The sequence below is a fragment of the Cyprinodon tularosa genome, unplaced genomic scaffold (genome assembly GCF_016077235.1).
Source record: "Cyprinodon tularosa strain WSP-4 unplaced genomic scaffold, ASM1607723v1 ctg1005, whole genome shotgun sequence".
Lineage (NCBI taxonomy): Eukaryota > Metazoa > Chordata > Actinopteri > Cyprinodontiformes > Cyprinodontidae > Cyprinodon > Cyprinodon tularosa.
The window spans coordinates 65,806-89,878 of record NW_024037789.1 but is presented as its reverse complement, the minus strand read 5'-3'; the positions used below and the strand labels follow the sequence as shown (position 1 = coordinate 89,878).

Genomic DNA, 24,073 nt, shown 5'->3' with positions numbered 1-24,073 from the left:
ATTGTAAAAAAAAAAAAGGACTTGCTTAACTAGAATCCAGTCCCTCTTTCTAACAATCAACAACATGCAGGTGTGAATGAAATCTGATAACTTTGCTATTTTGCCCTAATCTACCTCTCTTAGTATTAAATTCCCCACCAATTGTACAACTGGAGCAAAACAAAGCATTGGATCAGCTGTCCTCAAGTGTGGCCAAGCAGGAAGAAGGGCAAAAGCAAAGTCCTCTCTTTTTATAGATTTTCCCCCATCTGTATCTCACATTAACCCCTTCACAATAAGGGACAATACAGGTTTGTTTTTTATTTTATTTTATTTATTTAATTTTTATTTTTTCTTTCTCCAATTAAATAGATTTTATAGTTTTTAGAAGGTTTGATTATTTTTACTTCGTACTCCTATTTTTATAATTCTTAGTTTTAGTTTTTCACTATTTCTAGCAGTTGTATTGATTGTTTCATACTTTGGGTGATTTTATGTGCATGCTTCAAAAAAGGACTATTATATTCATATAATTGTGTATATAAGCAAGAAAAACTCAACACAATACCATTTTCAGACACTGCTTTAGTTGACTTTAAACGACTCCTGAGGGGGGGAAAAACAACTTTGTTCACTTTGCAAGGCTTAAAAAAATAATAAACATGAAAGCGAAGGGTATATTTCTACAAATTTAATATGTTTTATCCCTTGTAGGACACTCAGTGAAATACTAGAGGACAGGACAAGAAATAATTACTTTTGTAATATTCATAAAATATGTATTTTGATGGCAAAATTTAAGGTCAATGTAATAACAAGAAATGGCCACCTACCCGAATATATTAAGAAAAGTGACAAAAGTGCTTCTATAAAAAGTTCATGAAAAACCCTCAAGAAAGAAAAACTTTTTTTTTTGGTACAACTTAACCGTAGACCATTATTTCTGATATAGACACACTTAATTACTTTTACTTGGCTTATTAACTTTTTAACTTTTCCTTTAGCTTTTTACCTTTTTTTTCTTAACTTTTTTTCAGCTCAATTTACAGTCACAAATATTTCAGTCAAGGGCTCATCTAATTGGTTAAATGCCAAAATAACATATACAGCCACATAACAGTATCTTTGCTCGATGGCTGGATATATATTTTGTGCGTATAGACCTGTCTTATGGAGGGGGCAGCTCTTTTTGTAAGGGGTAAGCAAATGATCAAAAATGGTAACTTGCCCTATAAAGGGATTTAATTAGTTATGAAAACTTGTGGTTTGTTTCCCCTCAATTACAGTTCATATTTCAGTTTCAGTTTTTTTAAACTATTTTGTTTTCTATTTACTCAACTTATCTTTGATATAAACATTTGAATAAAGATCCTAAAGATTCATGGGTGACAAAAAAACAAGAGGTAAATATTTTTTTTTAGCTCTTTAGATCAGTGTTTTTCAATCCTGGTCCTCAAGGCACCCTGCCCTGCATGTTTTAGATGTTTCCCAGTTTTCACACACCTGTTATCAATTGATAGCAGATTATCAGGCTTTGCTGAACTGCAATCATCTGAATCAAGTTTGCTGAACCTCAGAAACATCCAAAACATGCAGAGCAGGGTGCCTTGAGGACCAGGATTGAAAAACACTGCTTTAGATCTATGTCAAAATAAGCTGATCAAAAGTGAAAGCACTGCCATCTTGTGGAAGCACAAATAAACATAGTTGGAGTTACATTCAATTGCTATATTTCATTCTCAATTTTGTTTAAATGATACTTTATTGAGAATAGGCAAAAATACTGACAGTATCTGAGATTACTTAGCAGTTCTCCCCACCAAAAATAAATCCAGCCTGGTCACAAAAATATGCAAAGTTTAACTGAAGAAAGGCTGAGTTTTATGGGTGTTTTAGTCTCTGCTGAGCGATAGAAGTAAACTTTCCGTTATAGCTGAACAAAACAGGGATTGGAAACCTCAGGCAGGTTGAAAGGTCAATACAGGGAGATATAAGCTTAGAATCCATTAGTGGATTATAACCATAAACACTCAATGGCTCCTACATCTCCCTTGGATTGCCTTGGATTAAAGAGAGAGAGAAACAGACAGACAGACAGGCTGGCCGCATCACAGTGACTGGAGAGCAGTTGAATTGAAGCAAAGGTAAGGAAACATTCGTGGATTGAGACAAGTAACAGCCTGTCAAAGGAAGGCTAAAGGATCTGCAATCACTTTGAGCTCTGAGATTGAAGGTAATCTTTCTCACCTGGAAGTTGCTGACGGTAGGTTTGCACATTGTTTTAATCTGGGAAATTATAGGAATGCTATGCGTTTATTTGCATCTTTGAAATCTGCACAAAATGATGAGGAACAGATGAAAAACTTTGCCTAAAAAAGTAAATTTCTGTTATTCATATCAGGAACTCTAAAAATTTCTTGCCTTTTATGTCGTGATTTTGGTTGACCTATGGCCTTCATGTTGCTCACTGTTCTGTTCTCATCCTCATTACTGTTGTGTAAGTTTAATTTAGTTATTGCCTTGGTTTGCTTGTGTCCGCAGGAAGCATGGACGTGGATATCGAGGGGATTATCCAATGCATCAAGCAAGGAGATGAAAATGGTGTTCAGATGCAGCTGCAGAAGTTTAACAAAGAGGTAATACAGACAGAGGGAAAGTCATGGATTCCTCATACCGGGGTGACATCAGATCATCTTTTATTCTGATTTGAGTCTGTTCGTCTGCAGTACGGCCAGTGCTTCTTCTTTGATGCAGACGAGAGTGAGAGGAGGAGGGTGAGTCCCTGCTGTGTCCGGAGAAAGTTTAGACCCACGTCCTTCTGCTGAGCCCTGTGCACCTTCATGCCTTCATCTCCTGTCCTCCCCACCCCCACTAGGCAGTCTGGCTGTGATTAGTAATTCTGCTGCATCAGTCCTCCCTGATCCTCTGTCTCTGCCTGCTCAGAGTGATTGAGTTCAGACAGCCCAGCTGCAAAACAATTACAAGAAACTGCTAGATTAAAAATGTGTGTTTTTAGGTATTTCAGGAAGCATATTTTAGCTTATTTGAAATGAATCTATCCAAATATTTTTTATCAGATACTTTTCTTTGCATTGAGATCCCAGTCTAGTTCAGTGCAGCCTCATTACCAGCCGGGCCTGGGCTTGGCCTATACTTTTACAGGTTTTTGGGAATACTGTTTGTAGTTAATCATGTTTTATCACATCTTATATTAAGACAGCATCCTCAGAAACACCAATAATGGCCCTTCAACAGTTGCTTAAAGCAGCAATCTTTCTGCTTTTTCCCTGCATCACTGTTTAACTGGCTTTTTTTCATTTTAAACAGTTCAACAAAAAAAGTATATTCAAAGTCGTTTTCTGTCATCTGCACATCTTCACCCCTATAAATCTGAATCAAATAAATTATTTACATTTTTATAATTTCTTGGTCCAATCGGGAATCAGAACCATAACAGATGGCAATATGTTGCAACAGGATCTTTGAATCTCTGATATTTTCCTTTTCAAAGTAACCTTTAACTCTACTAATGTGTTTCTTCTCACCAGAGATAATGTTAATGACTTATAGAAATCCAATGAGAGCCTCGACCTGAACCTGGCAGAGAATCTGAGAAAAGAGTAAAAGATTAGACAAAGATTGCTTAGAATTAAAAATAATTAGAATAACAATGGAAACATGCAAAAGGATGCTCAGAAATTAGAAAAAATAATGGTTTTGGTTGTTACTATACCAGTTAATTCAATTAATTTTCAAGAAGAATATCATTTTTTAATATGCTTTAAAATATAAAGTAATAACAAAAAACAAAACAGGGGTTTCAATGAAACCCCTGTGTAAAAGCCAGTTGAAAACAGATTGCACTGATGATTTAAAACATGTTTTAAACCACAATAACTTGTAGTAGTCTGCTCTGACCCTTCCTGTAAATATCATCAGTGTTTAAACAGGTGGGCTGGTTCGACCAGCTTTTTTCTTCCATGGAATTCAGAGGGAACGCTGCTCAAATGGAAGCAATGTTCAACTTCATGGTGTCTCGTTAAAATATCCAACTCCCTGGAAAATTTTATTTGTTCTGAATAGGCTGCTTTTGGCATAAACACTAATTCACCTCCAGGATGTTGGATACAGAGACACTCTGTCTATGTGCACTTATAACAGGCCTGATTTAAGTAGGACTGGGGATGAAAGACTTCAGCAGATATTGATATCTGATATTAATATTGCTATTATGGCCTATGACCAATATTTACTAATATTCACTATAAATATAAACACACCAGCAATCTTTTTTCTCTGCTTCAGTTTAACACAACATGGCAACAACATGGAAATAAACAGTTTTTTAAATGGTCTCAGATTTACTCAAACTGATATTTTAAAAAATGATGAACATTGGTTGGTGCTGATGTTAGCACCTATATCCCAGACCTTTTTGTTCATCTTTGCAAAGGAATTTTGATGATTCAGACCCCTTAATATTTATCTCAGTTAACCTTTAATGGCCTTTATGTAGTCGTTATCGGGGGGGGGTTCATATATGACTACATCTTTGCATAACAAAGCTCTAACCTGGTCATAGACAATGAGTCTAGAAGTGTTGCTGAGTCCATCCAGCTCAGTTTTTAACAGAATTAGAAAATGAGGACATGTTTCTGAAACTGTTCTGTTATTTTTGAATCCTCGTAAAAAAAAAAAAAAAAAAAAAAAATGTCCCTCTTTAGATTTAGCCCATGTAAAATACCCTTTATTCCCAGACATCTTACAGACATGGGGTCATTGAAACTACAGTAATTAACTGTAAAAATTATTAATTATTAATATATTTTATTAAAAAAAAAAAGTAATTCTTTATCCACATGTTGATAAAGAATACTGTGTTATATTGGAATTAGATATAGATTTGTGAGATTAGTAGATTGTTGGATTATCTTTGATGAACCTTTTACTCCACATCCCAATTTTTGTAATAGCAATCTTGGTTTAATCTAATGGGATTAATTGTGAAATTCAAGCATTTTATGAACAATTATATCAACAGTTTTTAAAGAAATTTTAAATTAAAAATAGGGTTAAAAATATACACTCTAGTTACTTTTTTGGGTAGAAAATGGTTGGTTGACAGGTAGGGACATGGAGTGTATGAAATGGCTGGGAATGAAAGGGCAAGTTGCGTGTGCAAAACCAGAGTAAAAAGTAGCAAAGTGAAAATTTGACCCAGAGCAGGACAAAAACATCAATAAATGGGAAAATACAAAGTAAAACTGCCTTTTTAAAAAGCAATGACTCATGAGTTTTGTCTCTGATCCTGGACCAGCAATCTGTGTTGCACCACTGACTCAACCTTTTGCATTTAACCTAGAAGCAGACATTCAGTTTTGGCTCCTTATTTCTGTTCTCGTCCTTCCCTGTAACACAGCACCAGCTAATAAACACAGCTGTTACAAACGTATGCTTTTAATTTTGCCACTGCTTTAAAGTGCATGTTTTCAGCTTCTGATTTCTGAAAACTAACTTTGATGTGAACAAAACACCTAGTCTTCATAAAATAACTTTACTTTTTTTACATGTTTTTCTTTTGCTTTCCTCTGTTGCAAACCTGCCTGAATCATGAATTGATTATTTGATTCCCACAGCAAAGAAAACTAGAAGAGGTAAAGTACTGCCAAGCTTAGATACTGAAGTCCAGTCCTTTAATGGGGACAAAACACAATGATAAACTATAGTATAGTGAAAAAAATGTGTTTATATAGTCTTTGCATTGTTTCATCAGTTCAGGAAGAATAAAGTGAGGGACTATGCAGATTCCGAATCGGACAACGATGACTTTGAGCAGGAAGATCTTGGACTCCTCCAAAGACAGGTAATCATACTGCCGTTCTGTAATAATAGCACTCCAAATAAATAAAAATAACATAACAGTAATGATAACAACATTTGCTGTATATTCCAAAATGAATAAGTAAATTGTAAAGTCTTTTTTAGCTTCTAGCCCTGTTATCAAACTAAGGTTCAGTTGTCATTAAATTTTCGTTGCAGTATTGTTTTGTCGGATAATAAGGGAAGGACAAAAGATGTTTAGGCCATAGAGAAAAGGTATTTTGTCCTTTTCTCTTTGGAAAATCTCTCTAAACCATCTAACTTTTTTTCTACCGCATTTTTGCACAATAAATATTTGTTTTTGCACTACTGTAAACTTCCACATCAATACATCTTGCACTATGTTTTTTTTTTTCCCACATTGTTAACATTCTGCTGCACCTTATGAAATGGACATGTTCATTCACTGCTAAGCTGCTACATATTCTCTATCTTAAAGCTATACAAAATGAAATTTCGTTTTGTATACACTGTGTATACAAAAAACGATCATTAAAGTTGTCTAAGTCATTTTGCTGAATCCTTCTCTTCTGTTCAGCTCAGCTGAAGGGTTCCTGTAGGTTTCAGGACTGGGTGGGGGTGGTGGTTTTTGATATAGTGAGTACGGCGCACTACCTCAGATGGCATGGCCTGCGCAGCAAATTAACACTCCATCTCAGTTCAAAGCTCACAACATTTTCAAATTTTTTGATGCATGTCCGTACCCTGTGCAGCATGGCTGACTAACAACAGTGAGCCTGGAATCAAAGAGCAATTTGGCTGTTTTCTTCATAAATACAGGCGAAATTTGCTTATAAAAAGTTTCAAATCCAGAATACTTACAGATGTACTCAGCCATAAAGTTTTATCTCAATACAAGACATATCAAACAAATCAACATTGTTTTAGTTTGATAAGCTTATGATAAGTTTAATTAGTTGTTGCTTTTCCCAAATAGTGTTCATTTGGGGTAATTGGGGTGGGAATATAAAAGGAGGGACTCCACTAGGTCAACATTCATCCAAGAATTACCACTGATTCTTAGGCCAGAAAGGGCAACAGATTGATTATGTGTCTGGTGAATTAAGACCAATTTTAATTCCAGTTTACTGGAGAAGGCCAATGAATTACTCTGTAGATATCGTGATTTTTCTGAAAGTTAATGATGTCTAGCTACCTAACAAGAGCATTGGAACAGCAATAGGCACACAGCATCACAGTTCCTCCACTGTGACTGACACTGGGCATGAGGAGCTTTTCTATGCCAGACCCTATTGAAATACAGCAGTGCTCTCTTCTGAGCTTTGGAGATTTTGTTTATCTTCCGTAGCATCCCTGCGCAGGGCTGCAAGATACACTCCGGTCCTCTTCTAGCTAAGCTGTTGTTTGATGGACAAACTGAAAGTAAAGGAATCCTGTCATTACCTTTATTCTGAAGGGCTTGTTAGAGGTACAATCATTATACCACATAGGATTTTCAGAACTAAAGTGGATGGATCTTTTTTCTCTTCCCCTTCTCAGAATCTGGCTGTCATCATTGTGAGGTTAATGAGGACAGGAGTTAAATCCAGTCTGCTGAGAGTTTCTCTGCACTCGCTAAGGATCCTGAGCAGGGACAAACAGATCTTGGGCCATTTAGTGACCGACGGCGCTCTGCTAACATTGGCCAAACTGGCTGGCCTAACTGCGAACGATGCCAGTGAGGAAGCCAACGACCCCGACTCTGATTTCTACGACAACATCATAGCTTCCCTTGCAGAGGCCAAAATGCTGCAGGGGCGCATTGATGAGGATGGGGGCGAGGGGGAGGCCATGGACCAGAATGAGGAATTCCCTGACGCGGATGAGGACTCCAAGAGCGCCAACAGCGACGCCTATGGTGGTGATCAGGACAGCGACAGCTGGTTGGGCAGCCACAGGACCAGCATCAATGAGATGCACAGAGGGAGCGGCCATCAGAAGGTCCTGGAGAGAGGGAGGAAAGACCGAAGAGAGAGCAAGATGGAGGGGGGCGTGGAGGAGGAGGAGGGGGAGCAGGGAGAAGAGGTGCTGAGAAAAGAAGCAATGAAGGTTCTGTGTAATGTGGTGTACAACAGCACCTGGGCTCAGGAGAGGTTCAGCGCTCTCAGGTTGGTCCAACACAAACTCCACAAGAGGAAACCATTCAAGAACTTTCTGAACATTCACAACTACCGCATAACCACATTTCCAGTAATCCAACCTTTTACCTCTTACTATCTTTAGGCTCATGAACGGCCTCATTGAGTGCATATCCTCCAGTGTAAACTGGTCGTCTCCCTCCAGCATTCAGTTCTACGAGCTACGCCTCATTTTTCTCATCACGGCGCTCAGACCTGAACTCAGCGCTCAGCTTAAACAGGTACAACTACTTCATAAGATGTTTAGGAAAAATCTGATCTAGAGTTCTTTAACTGGGTGTTTTTCTTCCTCCAGGAGGGCGGGGTCCCCATTCTCACAGCGGCCCTGGAGAGCTGCTTAGAGGTCCAGTGGAAGGAGCCGTACGAGTGTGTGCTGGAGCCCGAAGCAGCACCTATCTCCCTGGAAGCCTCGCAGCGCATCATTGAGATCCTCAAGATCCTCTTCAACATCACATACAGCTCGCACAAGCAGGAGCCAAGTGAGGTCAGACTTTTATGTCAGATCAATAAAACTAGATATATTTTCTCATCAGGTCGTGCCAGGGTAGGATTTTCTGTTTTTGCTGTAAATCATTATTTAATGGAATAATCCCTCTAAGCTACAGTGGAAATATGCTTCTGGTGACGTCACATAAGATAAGAAAACCAATATTTGAAGTAAGGCCATCTGTAGTTTCAGGTTTTTTTCTGTTTTATTTAACTTTTATGGAAGCCTGCTTCCACCACTCTCCTGAAAAGAAAAAAAAACCTTGTAACTATGACTTCTTAGAGATCTTTTCATTATTATAAGATCCTATCTTACAATTAAGAGATACTATCCTATAATTATGAGATGGGATCTCATAAACTTTGTAGACAAATTCCTCTTTCAAAGGTGTTCAAGTTTGTTCTGTAGCAGTTTGTGAGGAGGACCGTGGTTGGCTGAGATTACCTTATTCATCTTAGACTTTCAGAAATCACTTCAGTTTTTTTTTTTTTTTTTTTTTTTAAAAGCTTATGATCTAGTATCTAGGATCACCTGCTTCTTCTTCCTCCAAAATAAAGTAGACTAGAGAAGTAAAAAAAAGTTACCAATAGAAACTAATTTTTGGCTTCACCAAATCCTTATTTGTGTCCTGAGAAAGACTCTGTACTCTGATTGCACAGGACGACGCAGCTCTTTACCGACACCTGGTGGCCATCCTGCGTCTCTGCCTGATGAGGAAGTGCACGCTGCCTGAGGACACTGATGAGTTACAGGGGTGAGGCGGAATTATGTCTTAATCATCCCTTAAATGAATAAAGTATGATAGATGTTTTTATATGTGCAAAGTACAGTTATAAACAAGGTTTATTCTGACAAATGTATTTTCTATCCATTAGTAATTAACAGGGATACAAAAGAACATTGATTATTTAATAAATTCATTACATATGGTTATATTTCTAAATATAAAATGGTCAGAGATGACTTTACCCACTGATATACCAACATGTGCCGGATTCATGTAAGATTCATGTGAGCTTTGCAGTAGAACTCAATACTTAAAATATTTTATATTTAATCTTTCTTATTGAAAGAAGAAAAACAGAACTAATACCTGCTTTTCAAAGTCATTAAAAAACAAAAATTCTCTAATTCTAAATCAGTGACCTCCATATGTCTCCTTAATTGGTAAAACAGCATTGGATCAAAAATCAATCAAGAATGTATTCTGGTTACATCAGAACAAGGTGGAACTGTTTTAGCTACATGCAAAACGCTACACAGCATCCCCATGGTGACGCATGGGGACGAAATGGTTTAGTGCAAAGCAGGTTTAAATGTCAGAATGGCCTAGTCAAAGTTCAGACCTAATTCCAATGAACTGCAGCTGTAATTACAGTAAATTGTTGTTTGATGGTGCTTGCCACATGTTTAGCTTTCCTCTTTTTAAGATCTCTCAAAAGAAAATTATCAGCTTTTTTTCCACTTCACAATTATCCACCACTTTGTGTTTGTTGTCACATTGAAATACCAATAAAGTACATATTTGCCAAAGTTCCTAAGGTATGAAGACGTTTGAAATCAGGCTTTGACAACTGAATCCTATTCTCAGTTAAATTACTTTAAGCTTCTGAATAGAATCTCATTTTCTTTCCCCTCAATGAATCAGGGCTGCAACTAAGTTATTTTGAAAATTGTTTAATCGACTAATAACCGGATAGCAAAAGGTTCCTTAAAGAAGGTTTTTTATGAAATTAAACTAGGTGAAACTGAAAGTTTTCCACTTAAGGAGTTCACAATAGAGCATATTGACAGACGAAAACATTTTTTTTATCCTACATGCAAAATGTTTTTATATTCTTTACAATTTTGATATAATTCCTGCCCTAATTGGGTAGCTCTGTCAGCTAAAGACATGTTTTAGAGTCTCTATACTCCAGTTAATGAATAATCGATTACTAAATTAGTTGACAATTATTTCAACAATCTATTAATCATGATTAATCCGATTGATTGTTTCAGCCCTACAATGAATAGAGAACAGATTCAAAGACCAACAGAATTTATCTTAAATGTTCATTAATTATTCTATATACTTAATGAGTTTTTATTGATTTAGTTAAGGTTTTTTTTTTTGTCCTGTGCGGCAAAAACTAACTCTGTATGATGCTGCAGTCACACAGTGAACCTGCTGACAGCGCTCCCGCTCCGGTGTCTTAATGTGCTGCTCACGGTGCCTCTGGGGCCAAAATCCAAGCAAAGTCTGGGAGTCAACATGGACTGTGTCCACACACTGCTGATGTTCATGGAGCGGCGCCTGGAGGCGGTGAGGGAGAAAGCATTTGCATGGAACAATTCTCTAAAACTTGTTTATGAAAGTTTCCTTAGGAAAGTGCATTAAAAAGTATATAAGATTATCCAGTAATCCTTAATACATTTTTTGCTAAATGTGCTTCTCAGGGGGAAAGAGTCAAAGAGAAGCTGACACCAATCCTCAGTCTCCTGTCAGAGAGCTGCAGGGCCCACAGAGAAACTCGCCTGTACATCAGGAAACATGTAATGTTACCCTAAACTGATCTCATGTTATCGTGTTTATTAATTTATTTTCCCCGTCACAGTTGAAAGAATATGTAACAAACATCTTTAATCTGATAACAAGCTGCTTTGTCTCTGCAGCAGAGGCCAAAAGGTTTGAGCCTGGCAGGAACATTATTATTAACTTCCTGCTTCAGTTTTTATGTTCCTGATTTGCATCATTTCTGTTTTACTGTGAATTAAATTATTGAAAAAGTTCATGAAAAATAAAAGAAATCACTTTTTGCCCTGCCTGAAGAAGATTGTAGTTAGCTCAGGAGATTACCTCACAGAAGGTCCAGCAGCAACAACTGGGGACATTTCCTAGAGAGAGTTTAATTAAGGCAGGCATGCCCAAAGTTGGTCTTCTAGTGATTTTTATTGATAGCTGACTAACAGGCCTTTGATGAACTGCAATAATCAGAATCAGCTGTGTTAATGTAAGGTAACTTCTAAAACCTGCAGGAAAGTCTATATCGAGGAGGACCGACTTTGGACATGCCTGAACTAAGGGATAATGGTGGACAAGTTCTATTTCTAAAAAACATCTATTGGAAAAACTTGAGTATGCTTAATCTACCTAAAACGAGGTATTTCATAATCCAGACTTCTTCTAACGAAATTTCGTTTTGTATACACAATGTGTATCCATAACGACAATAAAAGTTGTATACGTCTTCTACCATCTGCCCAACCACCTTGCTTTATAATCCTGTCTCATACTTTGTCTTTTTTCATAATATGTCTCCTTTTTTTTCCTTTTTGTGAGAAAATCCTCAACTTTATCTGTAAGTTTTTTTTTTGTGTTTTTTTTTAACCTGTTATTAGATCCTTCCTCCTCTGAGAGATGTATCACATAGACCAGAGGAAGGGGACACAGTGAAGAGTCGCCTGGTCCGACTCATGACTCATTTGGACACAGATGTAAAACACTGCGCTGCTGACCTCCTCTTTGTCCTCTGCAAGGAAAATGGTAAACTTCCTCCTTTATTTGAATCAAAAGAGGCTGATCATGAACATAATCCAGCTCTGTCTTTGGTTTCCAGTGCGGCGTTTTGTCAAATACACTGGCTACGGTAACGCAGCGGGTCTGCTGGCCACCAGGGGACTGCTGGGTGGTCAGGGGCCCAGGAGCTCCACCTCTGACGCCCAGTACTCCAGCGACTCCGATTCAGACACCGAGGAGTACCGACAGGTCAAAGACCGTGTCAACATGGTGACGGGGCGGGTGGAGGCGGAGCAGCCAAACCCTATGGAGGGCATGACGGAGGAGGAGAAGGAGGAGGAGGCCAGGAGGCTGATCATGCTCTTTAACAAGCTGTCCAAGTAGGCCAAACGATAAACAGTGAAAATATCTGAACTTTAAAGTGTTGTTCAATTGCTTTGAATAAATCCACAGCAACATCCACACCTATTAATACTCCTCATAAAATGTATAAAAAGCCTAAAATATATATATATATATATTTTATAGAAGCCACATAATTTTAGACAGAACATTTTTAGATATTCAAAGCTTTTATCTGAGAACATTCAATCATTTTAAATGTTTAATAAAATCTCCTGGACCACACATAATCAGAGCATTAGAAAGAGATTATGAGCAGAGAGAGATTTTAAACAGTTAGTGACGCCATGCCCTTCATACATGCAGCTTTCTATGGCAGTTTGGAGCAAAACCAGGCCCACAGCATTACAGATCCATCACTATACTTACCAACAGGCACCAGCCTTTTTTTTGTTTTGTTTTTACTATTTTGAATTTCTTTACAGACCAAATAAACTCTGTAATCCTTGATAACATTTTTTTTGGCCTGTTAGTCCACCACTGCTGATATGGGACCCCTAATCCAAACTAATTCATCTTTATTTATAAAGCACTTTCAAATTTCTCGAAAGACCAAAGTGCTGTACAATATAAGAACATAAAAAACATAAAAGACATAACAAAATTGATATCAGAACGATAAAATCCATAATAAAATAAAATAAAAATTACTTTCAATTATTTATCACAGGCTAAAATCAACATCTCACATAGGTTTGAAAGTTAATGCAAAAAGATGAGTTTTAAGACGCGATTTAAAAACAGTCAGAGAGGTAGACCTATTAATTTGCATTGGAAAGTCGTTCCACATTTTGTTAACTAACCCCCAGATTAAGTGCATTACAATATTCCAGCCGGGTAGTGATGAAGGCGTGGATTATTGTCTCTAAATTATCTCTAGAGAGAATGGGCTTCATTTTAGTCAACTGCCCTAACTGAAAGAAACATTTCTTTACAGTTTCCTTTATCTGGCTGTCAAATTTAGGATCAGCATCTACGTTGACATCAAGGTTTTTGATAACTGACCTTCTGTACTGGGCTGGACAACCTGGTTCAATGGAGGCTAGCTCAGATGTGCTAAAAATCATGATCTTGGTCTTACTCTTATTAAAATCTAAAAACTTAAGGGCCATCCAGGTTTTAAGTGGTGCTCAAAAGAAAAAATTAAAATGTTTGAATATTTGAATGACCTTATCCTGCCGTACATTTCTGAGCATCTTCATACTTTTTTGGTCCCTGAGATGAGTTGAATAGAAGCTCCTGCAGGTCAACTAGGAAGCTCAGAGTGAGAAGAAAACTGGTACTTTTTGGAAAAGAGTTAATTTGTTCTAATGTTTTGCGTTTGTTTTTTTTTCCAGAGATAACATCATCCAGCCAATGGGAGTAGATGAAGAGGGGAAACTTGTCCCGATGAAGGGACTGGAGGAAACGACCCTTGCAGAGGAAGCAAATGCCGAGCCGGACAACGAAGCAGAATCAGACAAAGAGGACTGAAACATGTTAAATTTGTTCCTTTTCTTTATTGATAAGGTTTTTCTAAACATTGCAATGCTGACATTTGGTTGGTACAGTAATTGGTTTATCTGGTTAGAGACCCATACAAGAAACAGGATAGAAAATGTTTGATAGTCACAGAAATCAAAAAAGGCTTAAAAGAATAATTTCAGACTAAAAAAACACATTTAGAGCAGCTTTCTTACAAGTCTGATGTACAATTGTGGCTCTTATTTGTGTGGTAGTTCCTGAGAAGAAAACAATTTCATTATGATTCTAACCGTGTTTGATTAAAGTTTGTTCTCTCTAAGTAATAAAAATACAGTTTATCTCAGCCCAGTGAAAATCATTCCAGTATTTCTTAATATGTAACATCCTAGAGTTTTTACAAACATGAGATGAAATCAACAGCGTGCAATGCAGATTATATGGTACAGTTGTGTTTTATGGGATTATTTTGGAGCAGATGCATCATAAATTAACAGGATGCTATCTTAAACTTGGTGAGATAAATTTATATCTTGCTGCTTTTTTAAAATCAAATATTTATGGATACATGTATTCATGCATATGTAACACACAGCAAGGCTTACTTTAGAAATATGCTGCCCCATAGTGGTTGGAGTCTTTTCACTATATATTTTACCTCATTTTCATACAGAAAACATTTTTACCAAATTCATATCTATTGTTTGTATTGTATTCAAACAAAAATATAAAAAATGTTGGTATCTTTTTAAAAGTAAAAATATATTTTTGAGACAGTGATTCAGACAAGGCCAACATATTTTCCCATACCACACTCCATAAATATTTTTCAAGTAAATCCCAGGTCTTTAAATTTAATGGCTTCCCTAACAGTAGTTCCTTTAAAGTAAACAGAGGCATTTTATTCATTTCTTTAGGTTGGAAAAAAAGTGGATAACATGCCAATCAGGCAAAGCAACAAGAAAACAGCTATCTAACCTTATCATTTTGTATACTTTGAGCTTTAATTGAAAAATTTCCAACAAGAAAAAATCCTAACATTTTTTGTAGAACTGCAGGTAAAGTTTAGATACTGTAAAGAAAACAAAGTACTTCGGTGATTTTATTACATCCTCCAAAGTACAAATACAAGTAGAGAATGCTGGATGTACACAAGAGTCAACTTAACTTATTTTTTTTTTGCAGTAAACCCTTTGTACTTGGAGTTTAATGCTTTTATAGAACATTAATTAAAATTCTGTTATAAAAAAATGCTTTATTTATACCAAAGGGGAAAGTAAATAATAATTGTTGTTGTGCTTCATCTAAGCTAGGTGCTTTACCTATATATTTACTGTAGGTTGGTAAAAAAAAAATGTATTTATGTTATTTTTTTAATATAATGTAGTAACTAAGATCATAATTAGGACAAATTTGTCACTAGTGTTTTGAGCAATCTATGTGCAAGTCCAGAATTGTACAGAATTATCTGAGGTGGATGTTTTTGGGGTTTTTTGCATCAAAATGTTTGACAAATATCATAATTTTAAATTACAGTATAATGAATTTTACACATTATGCATGAAAAAATAAAGTCTATAACTTGAATTAAAATATAAATATAAATGAAACCCAAATTTATAGTTAAACATGTATTTATTTGTGACGTCCCAGCTAACGCAGCACGACAATGTGGTGATCTGTTTGATGTCAAAAAGCTTCCAAAGATGAGAAACTGAGATATTCTCACATCATAAAGGGCAGAAAAACAACAGAAACTCATCAGCAGAGATCCATCATTTCTTCAAGAGAGGTCTGCAGTTCTACAGACTGTAGAGAGGAGGCGCCAAACTCAACAGCAATATTCTTAAGAAGATCCATTGAAGTCAGAACCACCTGAGAGAGAAGAAAGGAAACCAAAAGCCACATTCAGATAATCGTGACAGCTGTACGTATTTATGTTGAGTTCCTTGATTGATTTTTCTTTTTTCAACAGCCAACTCTTTTAACTGAAAGCATTTCCTCACCTCTACCATTATGAGTTTTTTCTCCCAGGGCCTGTTCTCAGGGTCAGGCCACTTTTCCCCCAGACAGAAGAACAGAGAGCACGACGGGGAGTCCTTCCCATTAATAAAATCTATTATTCCTACAAGAAGGAGAAAAAAAAAACCTGCATCATGTATTCACAGGGATTACCTTACATTAAGGTAGATATTCCCTTTACTCACCTTGGATAAATTCCTTGACATAGTAAAGAGGTTCAAGCTTCATTTTAGAAACCTCCCTTGGCTGTCTGCTGTTGTCAAACTTGGATAAACTCCAGTAAGCTTTGACATCTCCTCGCCGCTGTCCGTAGATCACGCTCTCCAACGTGCCCACGTCAAGGCCGTTGCCAAGACTGTTCAAAAGCCTTTGGGTCAGAGCAGCTTGGGTTTGATCCAGAATGCCATCAGGTCTTGGCAGAGAGACAAGAGAGAGTCCAGTCTCCTGATCCACAATGGTACCGGTTAGATCAGGCCTGAAGTGAAGACAAGGTGGACAGGGTTACAAGTATGAAGCAGCTATCGATCGATTCCTTGACTCAAAGTGAGTCAGTTCCAATCATACTATCAATAATAGACTGTATTTAGGCACTTTTTTCATTTTAAGCAACGCTAAGTTGTCATATTCTGCTTTAAAATAGAAACCTATAAACTTTAGTTTGAGACGTCCACTTAACTGGAGATTTTAGACAAAAGGTAAAAAAATAAAAACCATGCAATACACTCATTTTAGACGGGATGTTTGTGGATGTTTTTTATTCTTTTCAACTAAAATACTAAACTAGCTTTTCTTTTGTTTTACTTTAAAAGGCAAACTTTTCTTCAGAAGATATCTGTAAGATTAGTAAATTCTTGTCTTTATTTTTTCCTTTGCCTAGGCAGAAAGTCCTTAAAAAAACAACTAATCAAACAGACAAAAAACAAAACTAAATGATGTTTCTGGAGTGGCCTATTCAAAGTCTGAATTTAAATGCTTAATTACATATGATTAAGTAAGCTTAAACCATTTTTTGATGTGAAAAGTGTGGCTGGTGTTCTTATACGGGGATGTATGAGACAAAAGCAGCCATCAAAACATCTAAAGCAGTTACTATGTTTATGGGGTAATTACATAATTACATCAGACCAGGATGGTTTGTAGAGGGACTACATAAATAAAGTCAGAACTAGAAAACTGCTGTTTGTATTTGTTTAAGCTATATTTGGTTTGATGAACTGAAACATTTGTTTGACAACCTGGAAAAAACAAAGAAATCTGTGAGACAGATTTATTCTTCCAGATCTGAGGACGTATTTTCTCTCCTTCCTTTTTAGACCATATTAGAATAGTTAGATCAGGGGTGTCCAAAGTGTGACCCAGAGGGTGATTTGCAGCCTTTTGAATACATTTCTTTACTCTCAGGCCCCCAAAAACAATGTAAAAATACTACAAATTATATTTTAAATGACAAGGGTAAAAGCATGAACATAAAAAATGTATATTGTATTTTAATGTACTAAAAAATATTCTTCTTTTGTAAGCCAGTGATTAACCTTGACCAAATCTAACAGATGTTCAGAGTCTCATGTTTGCAGCTGGGAATAAACTAAAATCATTTTTCAGATTTTATTTCCAAAAACCTTTTTCTTTTGAATATTGCATGTTTAATTTATTTTTTCCGATAAGAAAAAACACAAAATATTTCACAATAGATAGAATTTTTGCATTTGTAATTAAAAAAACAAAAACAAAGCAGATTTAGACAGAAGTTTAGACTGGCTTTTAATGTTTAATAGCTGTATTTTAATTCTCCATTACTATTATATTTTATCCTGCACCAAAAAAAATTTAATTCTAGAACCTCGGACTGCTAAGAGTGTAACAAAGCCTTCTTTGAATCCGTATGGAGAGGAATCGCGCCATTTAAGTCATTACATCATAGGAAACTTCTCTTCTTGATTTCCTTTCATTTTGAATAGATGTAGAGAAGATTTAAAGTGAGTTTCTACTCAGCTACTTTGAGGTGGAACATTGGATAACTCAAACACTTAGTCTAATTTGTTACCTGTAAACTAGGCGGAGTCCGTTTTCATTATGAACCAACTGCTCAGAGACCTTCACTCCTCTGTAGTATACGCACACCTTAAACTGGGTCACTGAAGAATTCACAAAGAGAAGAAGTACTTTAAAAAGATGATTAATAACGCCTGAATTCTTACATTAAAATGCATCAAAAAGAGACTCTGCTGGGATAGTTTCAAACTCATCTTTGTAGGATTTCACAGATTTCAATAAGATATACCGGTATACAATTTCAACCCACAGTCCTCAATTGCTATAAACAATGTTTTGGCTTAAGGTTTGATCCCTATTAGTTTTTAAAATGTTGATGTTTATCAAAGAGGTGTGTGTGTTTTCATAAAAAACATGTTTTAAGTGAACTTTGCTGTTTACCTAGATTTTCTTTTTTTTATTTGAAATAATTTTTTTCATTATTTATTTATTTTTTCTTCAATTCCTTTTTCAAATATCAGATTTTTCAAATAAATTTCATCTTTCTAAATTGTATATATATTTTTCTATTTATTTGTTTTTTTTAAGACTGTATTTTCACTTTTTTTTTTTTTTTTTTGCTTTTTAATTCGTAAATGAATTCATACATTAATAAAAAAAAAACAGTATTAATAATAATAAAAAATGTTTTATTAATAATAAAAATACTTAATATTACAAAATGTCAAAAATGGGAAAAATAAATTTTGAAAAACTAAATAAGCAAAAAGAATCTAAGGAAACAACAAAGTAACTGTTTAAACCTTTTTTTATCAAAAAGTTTTTTAAAGTTTAACATCTGAATTGCATTTTATTCAAATTAAATTTTACAAAATCAGCCATAATATGAGTTACTGCAACGTTAAATTTTGCTTTGGGATTAATACAGTATTTTTTAACAGAATTGAATTGATATAATTAATAAAATCATCATGAAAACCCATAATATTTGGGTTTGCTTCCCTTTCTTCAGCAGTAAAGATTCATTTCTAAAGAAGATGGAGAGTTAAAAAGCAAAGCATTTTCCAGTAAAGGGAACTAGATGTTGGATGAAACCAGATTGGTTCCCCACAGCAGAAAATGCCAAGCACTGCAAAAACATTTGAGGAGGCAAATATATTGATTTGCCAATGGAATGGGTATTTTTGGTCTTAAAATAAGCTAATGAGATAATATGTACTTGAAATAAGACAATGCAATTGTTTTTGCTTATTTTAAATGTAACCTGTCTCGTTACATTGGCAAAATGTCTCACTTACCTCCACATTTCAAGAACAAATTCACTTATTTTCAGAAAAAAATGACTTATTTAGATCCACATTTTTTGCAGTAATGCACTGGTTAAAATGGCATTGCCCTAGTTTAAGATGTATGGAATATATATATGTTAACACCAAAGAAACCGACCAACTGAGATGACCTTACTACTGATAAATTAAAATGATCAGATTAAACAAGGATCTTAACCAAAAAACATGGTTTTAACAGTTCGAATAAATAATTCAAACCCAAAGCTGGCAGTCTCATGACAGATTTCTGTAAAGTACTGATCAACCTTGTATGTCAGTATGTCATATATTCTCTGTTGGCATTTTCCTGTATGTTCAGTAAATTCTCCATTTGACAGCAGCCTCCATTCACTAACCCCCAACCCAACCCCCAACCCCACCCCCCGCCCCACAACTCACTGAAATTATCTCCATCTCTGGTTTGGTACATCGTTTGCAGGAACTGCTCTGCCTGCTGCCCATCACCGAAGCCCGGCCCCTCTGCTCCCCCCACTGGATGTGCCGGTTGCTCTGGCAACCCAGTTTCACAGGCTGCACCCTGAAACATTACTGGATCTTGCTGTTGCCCAGGCAACTGATGTGCACCAATCAAAACCTGATTCTGCTGCTGCTGTTGCTCAGTAGGTGGCTGAAAGCCTGTGGTTCCCTCTGTGGAAAAGTTGGGAGAAAATGGAAAAGTGTTTGCAGAGAAAGAAGCTCAGGTAACCATTTGTTTTCTGCTGCTGCTGCTGCAGCAGAGAAGAGGAGACGAGGTGATGTCAATACCTGCTTCAGGGCCAATACTGAGTCCTCTCAGACACTCCTGAAGGATATCCTGGCTGGCTGAGCAATCTGCTGACAGATATCAGTATGTTTGAATAAAATCCAACAGTTATTTCTCAAACAGTTTTAAAGCTCCTTTCTTACCTGGCAACAGAATATCCTGCTCACGATAAACCTCATCGAAGAATGAGACAGCCTTACTCTGAAAATCACAGAAATTCATAAATGCATTTTAATCTCTGTCATTTTTGAATACTCAACCAATATTTAAACAACATATAAATATGCAAAACATTCAGTTCATCATTTCATACCTCCTGAACTGCATAGGCGTTAAAATTACTGGAGTCATCCTGCTCTTGGGACCCAGAGGAAGAGTTCGCTATTGGGTGAGAAAAAAAAATCGATGCAATGGTTAAAGGATCAATAATTACCAGATATAATGATATATTCTGATAATCTAATGAATTTCGAAGGATATCCACCCTCACCTCCTGCTGCAGAGCCCTCAGGCCAACGATAGACTTTATGTGGGTTAGCAGCATCGTTCTTTTTGTCTGAAACCATTTTGAAGCCCTTTGCCCTGAGGGCGCTGCGGAAGTTTCTCTTCCACACGGAGGGGTCTCCCTGAGCCTGGCCGTTTCCACTAACCTCTGCCCAAGCCTGCAAGGGAAAGCAACACATTTACACTCCTCTGCTAATATATTCATACCTATTAATCCTTTACACATTTTGTCAGGCATGTATTTATATTTTGCCTCAAGTTTTCCAATATAATGCTTTCGAAAACTAATTCCCACAGCATGGTGTGTTCATGGGGAGTAAAATGTAAAAATACAGGGCAGAAGTCCATTGTTTGTAACAGTCAGAACTAACAAACCTCCATGTTTTTTTTAAACAGGTAGAAGTGTAAAAGTGCGGTTGTTTTTAGAGAAAAAGTACATGTTTAATCATTTCTATTCTTAAATAGACGTGCAGCAAATACATGTAATAAATGGATTATTTGATATTCAGCCCAAATAAAGGGAATATATTAATAGTTGTTTTTAAATCTGAACACATTTCAGTCTGACCAACAAAACTTTTGTGCACATTAACATAGCAAATTTTATTTTTCTGCTGGAAACATGCATTTTGCATATGGGCCAAGAAGCTGAACCGTTGTCGTCTCAACAACCCCAAGAGCCATTGTTGGCCTCTCAGTTGCTCCTCTGATGAATGCTACCCTTACGAGCCTGTCGCATGTAGGTGGACGGTCATGTATTGGTATGTTTTTGGCTGAGAAATACACTTTCCACAAAACATGGCTCTGAGAAATGTTCAAGGCTTGGAATAATGTTTATCGGCTCTCCAGAACATTCACTTAGGCCTTCAAAGAACAAATACATTTACTGACCTGCCCTGTCCCTACTGAAGGAAAGAATTCCCAAAGCATAATGATGCCACCACCTTGCTTTACAGGACCTATGTTGATTGTTTCTATTTATACCAGGATTCAGTTTATTAATTAATTGGGGGTGAATTTAATTACACTCTAGAAAGATTAATGCTTTATATCATTTACAGTAGGATGCAGGAGGTCTAACTATCATTATGGTTGCAGATACTGACCTTAAAGATGAGAACGTCGGCGTCGGAGGAGTCCTGCCTGAGAGCGTGCTTCCATGGGATGCAGAACTCTGTTTTTTCAGGGTTTGTCCACTGGACACCTGGATACCTCCCACTGTCAATGTTGGCCCTCAGCCATGGCATCAGCAGAGGTTTGGAATGGGCCATTTCTGCAAAGGGCAGAGAAAGAGATGTTTTCCAGAAGCAGATTAAACTTGCAGGTAGCTTGATAAGTAAAAGTTTCTACAAGATATTTTCATGGTATCATGACATACTTTCCTTGTTTGAACTATGTAATATTACAGAGTATTATGGGGGGGAGTGTTGGCCTAGTTAGAGCTGTGTGCTTGTATTCTGAGAAGGTTGCAAGTACCCGGTTCGATTCCTACAGCCTGATCAAGGCCCTTAACACCACACTGCTCCCTGGGTGCCGCACAATGGCAGCCCACTGCTCCCCAAGAGGATGGGTTAAATACAGAGGTAAATTTAATTATTATTTACAATTAATAGTAATTATTAAACTCTAATTATTGTGAAGTTATGAGCACAAGTATCAGCAAACAATTATGATATTAAATGTTAACTATTATTTTTTTTTAGATCCACACCTTTGTATATTAATGCTAAATCACCGTGGATTGCATGATTTAATTATAAAAGGAAATTTAAGCAGTTATAACAATATGGAGTTACACTTTGCTCTTCTCCCTTAAGTCATTTTTTATTTGTTTTTCTATAAGTGATACTATTTAAAAAAGGTGATCACTGAAAACAGTCCAACTAGACATAGTAACTGACTAAATTAAGTTAGAAGATGGATTAAATCCTTGTGAAATCTTTGAAAGTGGCTATTTGTAGATGCTGTTTCTCACTTCCTAAAAAAAATCTGAAAAAATAGGCGTTTAGAGAAATAATAATAAAACAGACAAGAAAAATACACTGATATCAGAAAATAAGCATATAGAACTATAGGGTAAAATCAGACTACACTTTCAATTTACAGATTAAATTACAAATTACATATAAATTGTTATGCAGACAAATATGTTTATAGAGACAGATATATACATATAAAATGAGCCACATGTAACACATCTTTAGTTAGTGATATAAATATACTTTATAAATGATATTCAGTTACTTTAATGGTTCTATATACTGTCTCTTTTGTCACATAATCAAAATAAATTAGCCTCTCGTACCTTTGGTGATGAAGTTTCGGTTCGTTCAGCCAAAGTCCGGTTGTTTTTAGTTTTGTTTTTAGTCTAACTGACTTTAGTAGAGCGCATTCAGCAGAGGAAGGTGACCAGCTGTCATCCACTCAGCCTCGGCTTCGGATGATTTCTGACTCTCGGAGTTTCAGACTTCTGGGGAAACTCCGACTGTTTTGTTTCGTTTTCCTAAAATGACGTCACCACGTCCCGTCGGTCTCGCTTACTGGGGCAAATCACGCGCACAAACACACTCACGACGCTTAATTTGACACACTTCTGAGGACCTTTCTTATAGAAGTGCTAAAATAAGGTGACTTAAAAGTGATTTTTTAATATTATATATATATATATATATATATATATATATATATATATATATATATATGTATTTTTTTTTTTAAATATATTATTCTTAACTTGAGTTTGAATGCAGTGCTTTTAAAAGCAAAAGTTTGTCTCATGTTTTTTGTGCACCTTTGTTTATATATATATATATATATAAAATCTAAACTCCAATTAATGTGTCTTTAAAATGACAATATTTTCTTTCAGATTTTAATAACAAAAATTTGAGCGACATATGTCTCTAAACTACATGCTTTCAGACTCACCATGACTTGAGACTATATAGAGACTATACCTCACCATTTGTTGTAATAACACCACTGTTATTAAAAAAAGCATATAGGATAACAAAAAATATATATAAAAAATTCCATATTCCTATATTTAGTAGTTAAAATATAGACATTTTGATAAATTTAGGTTTGAAGCCATCGGCCCATATAGGTTATTGTTAAAGGTTCAATATAGGTTTATTAAATCCACAAAATAAGATGAAGCTTTGACAAACAGAGCACTGAACTCATCATTTACTGACATTGTATCACACAAAGGTTGACTCCGTTGAGTGACTTGATAGTAACTGATTGCGTGAAGAAATCTTCAAAAATCTCATAAGTTGACAATTCCGTTTGTTCGCAGACATAAAAAAAACTCCCACTGATATAAGACGAAATATGTGGTTGAAACATGGCAAAATATGAAATATTTCAAGGGATGTGAGGATTTTCTAAATAACCTAAGCATTTTTATTTTCATTTTTAACATTTGAAGATACAAAATGCAAAGCTTAAAAATTAACTGTGTGTTAAAATTCATCCGATTCTTGCGAAAAAAAAAAAAGCTTCTATAAATCTGTTTGCAATCCTCTGGTGGTGAGCGCCACCACACAGTGAAACACACAAAGTAAGAGAAATGAAACCGTTGGTTCTTTGTAGATTTTATTTGTTTTTCAAATA

General features: G+C 36.0%; 2 protein-coding genes across 5 annotated transcripts; one reads left to right on the top strand and one right to left on the bottom strand.

Annotated features, from left to right (window-relative positions):
* The first annotated feature begins 172 nt into the window (after positions 1-172).
* On the top strand, positions 173-14,192 carry LOC119777576 (synembryn-A). Of its 4 annotated transcripts, none has more exons than XM_038276536.1 (14): positions 173-290; positions 2,521-2,615; positions 2,706-2,753; positions 5,616-5,633; positions 5,753-5,842; positions 7,360-7,967; positions 8,083-8,218; positions 8,293-8,481; positions 9,144-9,238; positions 10,639-10,789; positions 10,924-11,019; positions 11,866-12,010; positions 12,084-12,363; positions 13,723-14,192. In XM_038276536.1, the coding sequence occupies exons 2-14, from the start codon at positions 2,526-2,528 to the stop codon at positions 13,856-13,858; spliced, it is 2,082 nt and encodes a 693-aa protein (XP_038132464.1). In that variant the 5' UTR covers positions 173-290; positions 2,521-2,525; the 3' UTR covers positions 13,859-14,192. The 4 variants fall into 4 exon arrangements, with proteins under 4 accessions (XP_038132464.1, XP_038132445.1, XP_038132437.1 ...); XM_038276517.1 differs by lacking the exon at positions 173-290 and adding an exon at positions 2,008-2,123; XM_038276509.1 differs by lacking the exon at positions 173-290 and adding an exon at positions 2,055-2,242.
* On the bottom strand, positions 13,865-23,072 carry irf3 (interferon regulatory factor 3). Its single transcript, XM_038276558.1, has 11 exons — positions 22,761-23,072; positions 21,562-21,728; positions 20,442-20,613; positions 20,265-20,332; positions 20,095-20,152; positions 19,954-20,022; positions 19,588-19,836; positions 17,913-18,003; positions 16,054-16,343; positions 15,853-15,971; positions 13,865-15,721 (listed from the first exon to the last, which is right to left on the bottom strand). The coding sequence occupies exons 2-11, from the start codon at positions 21,724-21,726 to the stop codon at positions 15,608-15,610; spliced, it is 1,395 nt and encodes a 464-aa protein (XP_038132486.1). The 5' UTR covers positions 21,727-21,728; positions 22,761-23,072; the 3' UTR covers positions 13,865-15,607.
* Between the last annotated feature and the right edge of the window lie 1,001 nt (positions 23,073-24,073).

What these genes read in the sequence shown, in the direction of transcription:
- LOC119777576 (XM_038276536.1), top strand. Translation starts at nt 2,526, where the DNA reads ATGGACGTGGATATCGAGGGGATTATCCAATGCATCAAGCAAGGAGAT. An exon ending in GACACTGATGAGTTACAGGG is followed by an intron (nt 9,239 to 10,638) that starts GTGAGGCGGAAT and finishes ATGATGCTGCAG; the next exon opens with TCACACAGTGAACCTGCTGA. An exon ending in TGGAGCGGCGCCTGGAGGCG is followed by an intron (nt 10,790 to 10,923) that starts GTGAGGGAGAAA and finishes TGTGCTTCTCAG; the next exon opens with GGGGAAAGAGTCAAAGAGAA.
- irf3 (XM_038276558.1), bottom strand. Translation starts at nt 21,726, where the DNA reads ATGGCCCATTCCAAACCTCTGCTGATGCCATGGCTGAGGGCCAACATT. An exon ending in TGAGGGCTCTGCAGCAGGAG is followed by an intron (nt 20,333 to 20,441) that starts GTGAGGGTGGAT and finishes CTCACCCAATAG; the next exon opens with CGAACTCTTCCTCTGGGTCC. An exon ending in GCAGGATATTCTGTTGCCAG is followed by an intron (nt 20,023 to 20,094) that starts GTAAGAAAGGAG and finishes GATATCTGTCAG; the next exon opens with CAGATTGCTCAGCCAGCCAG.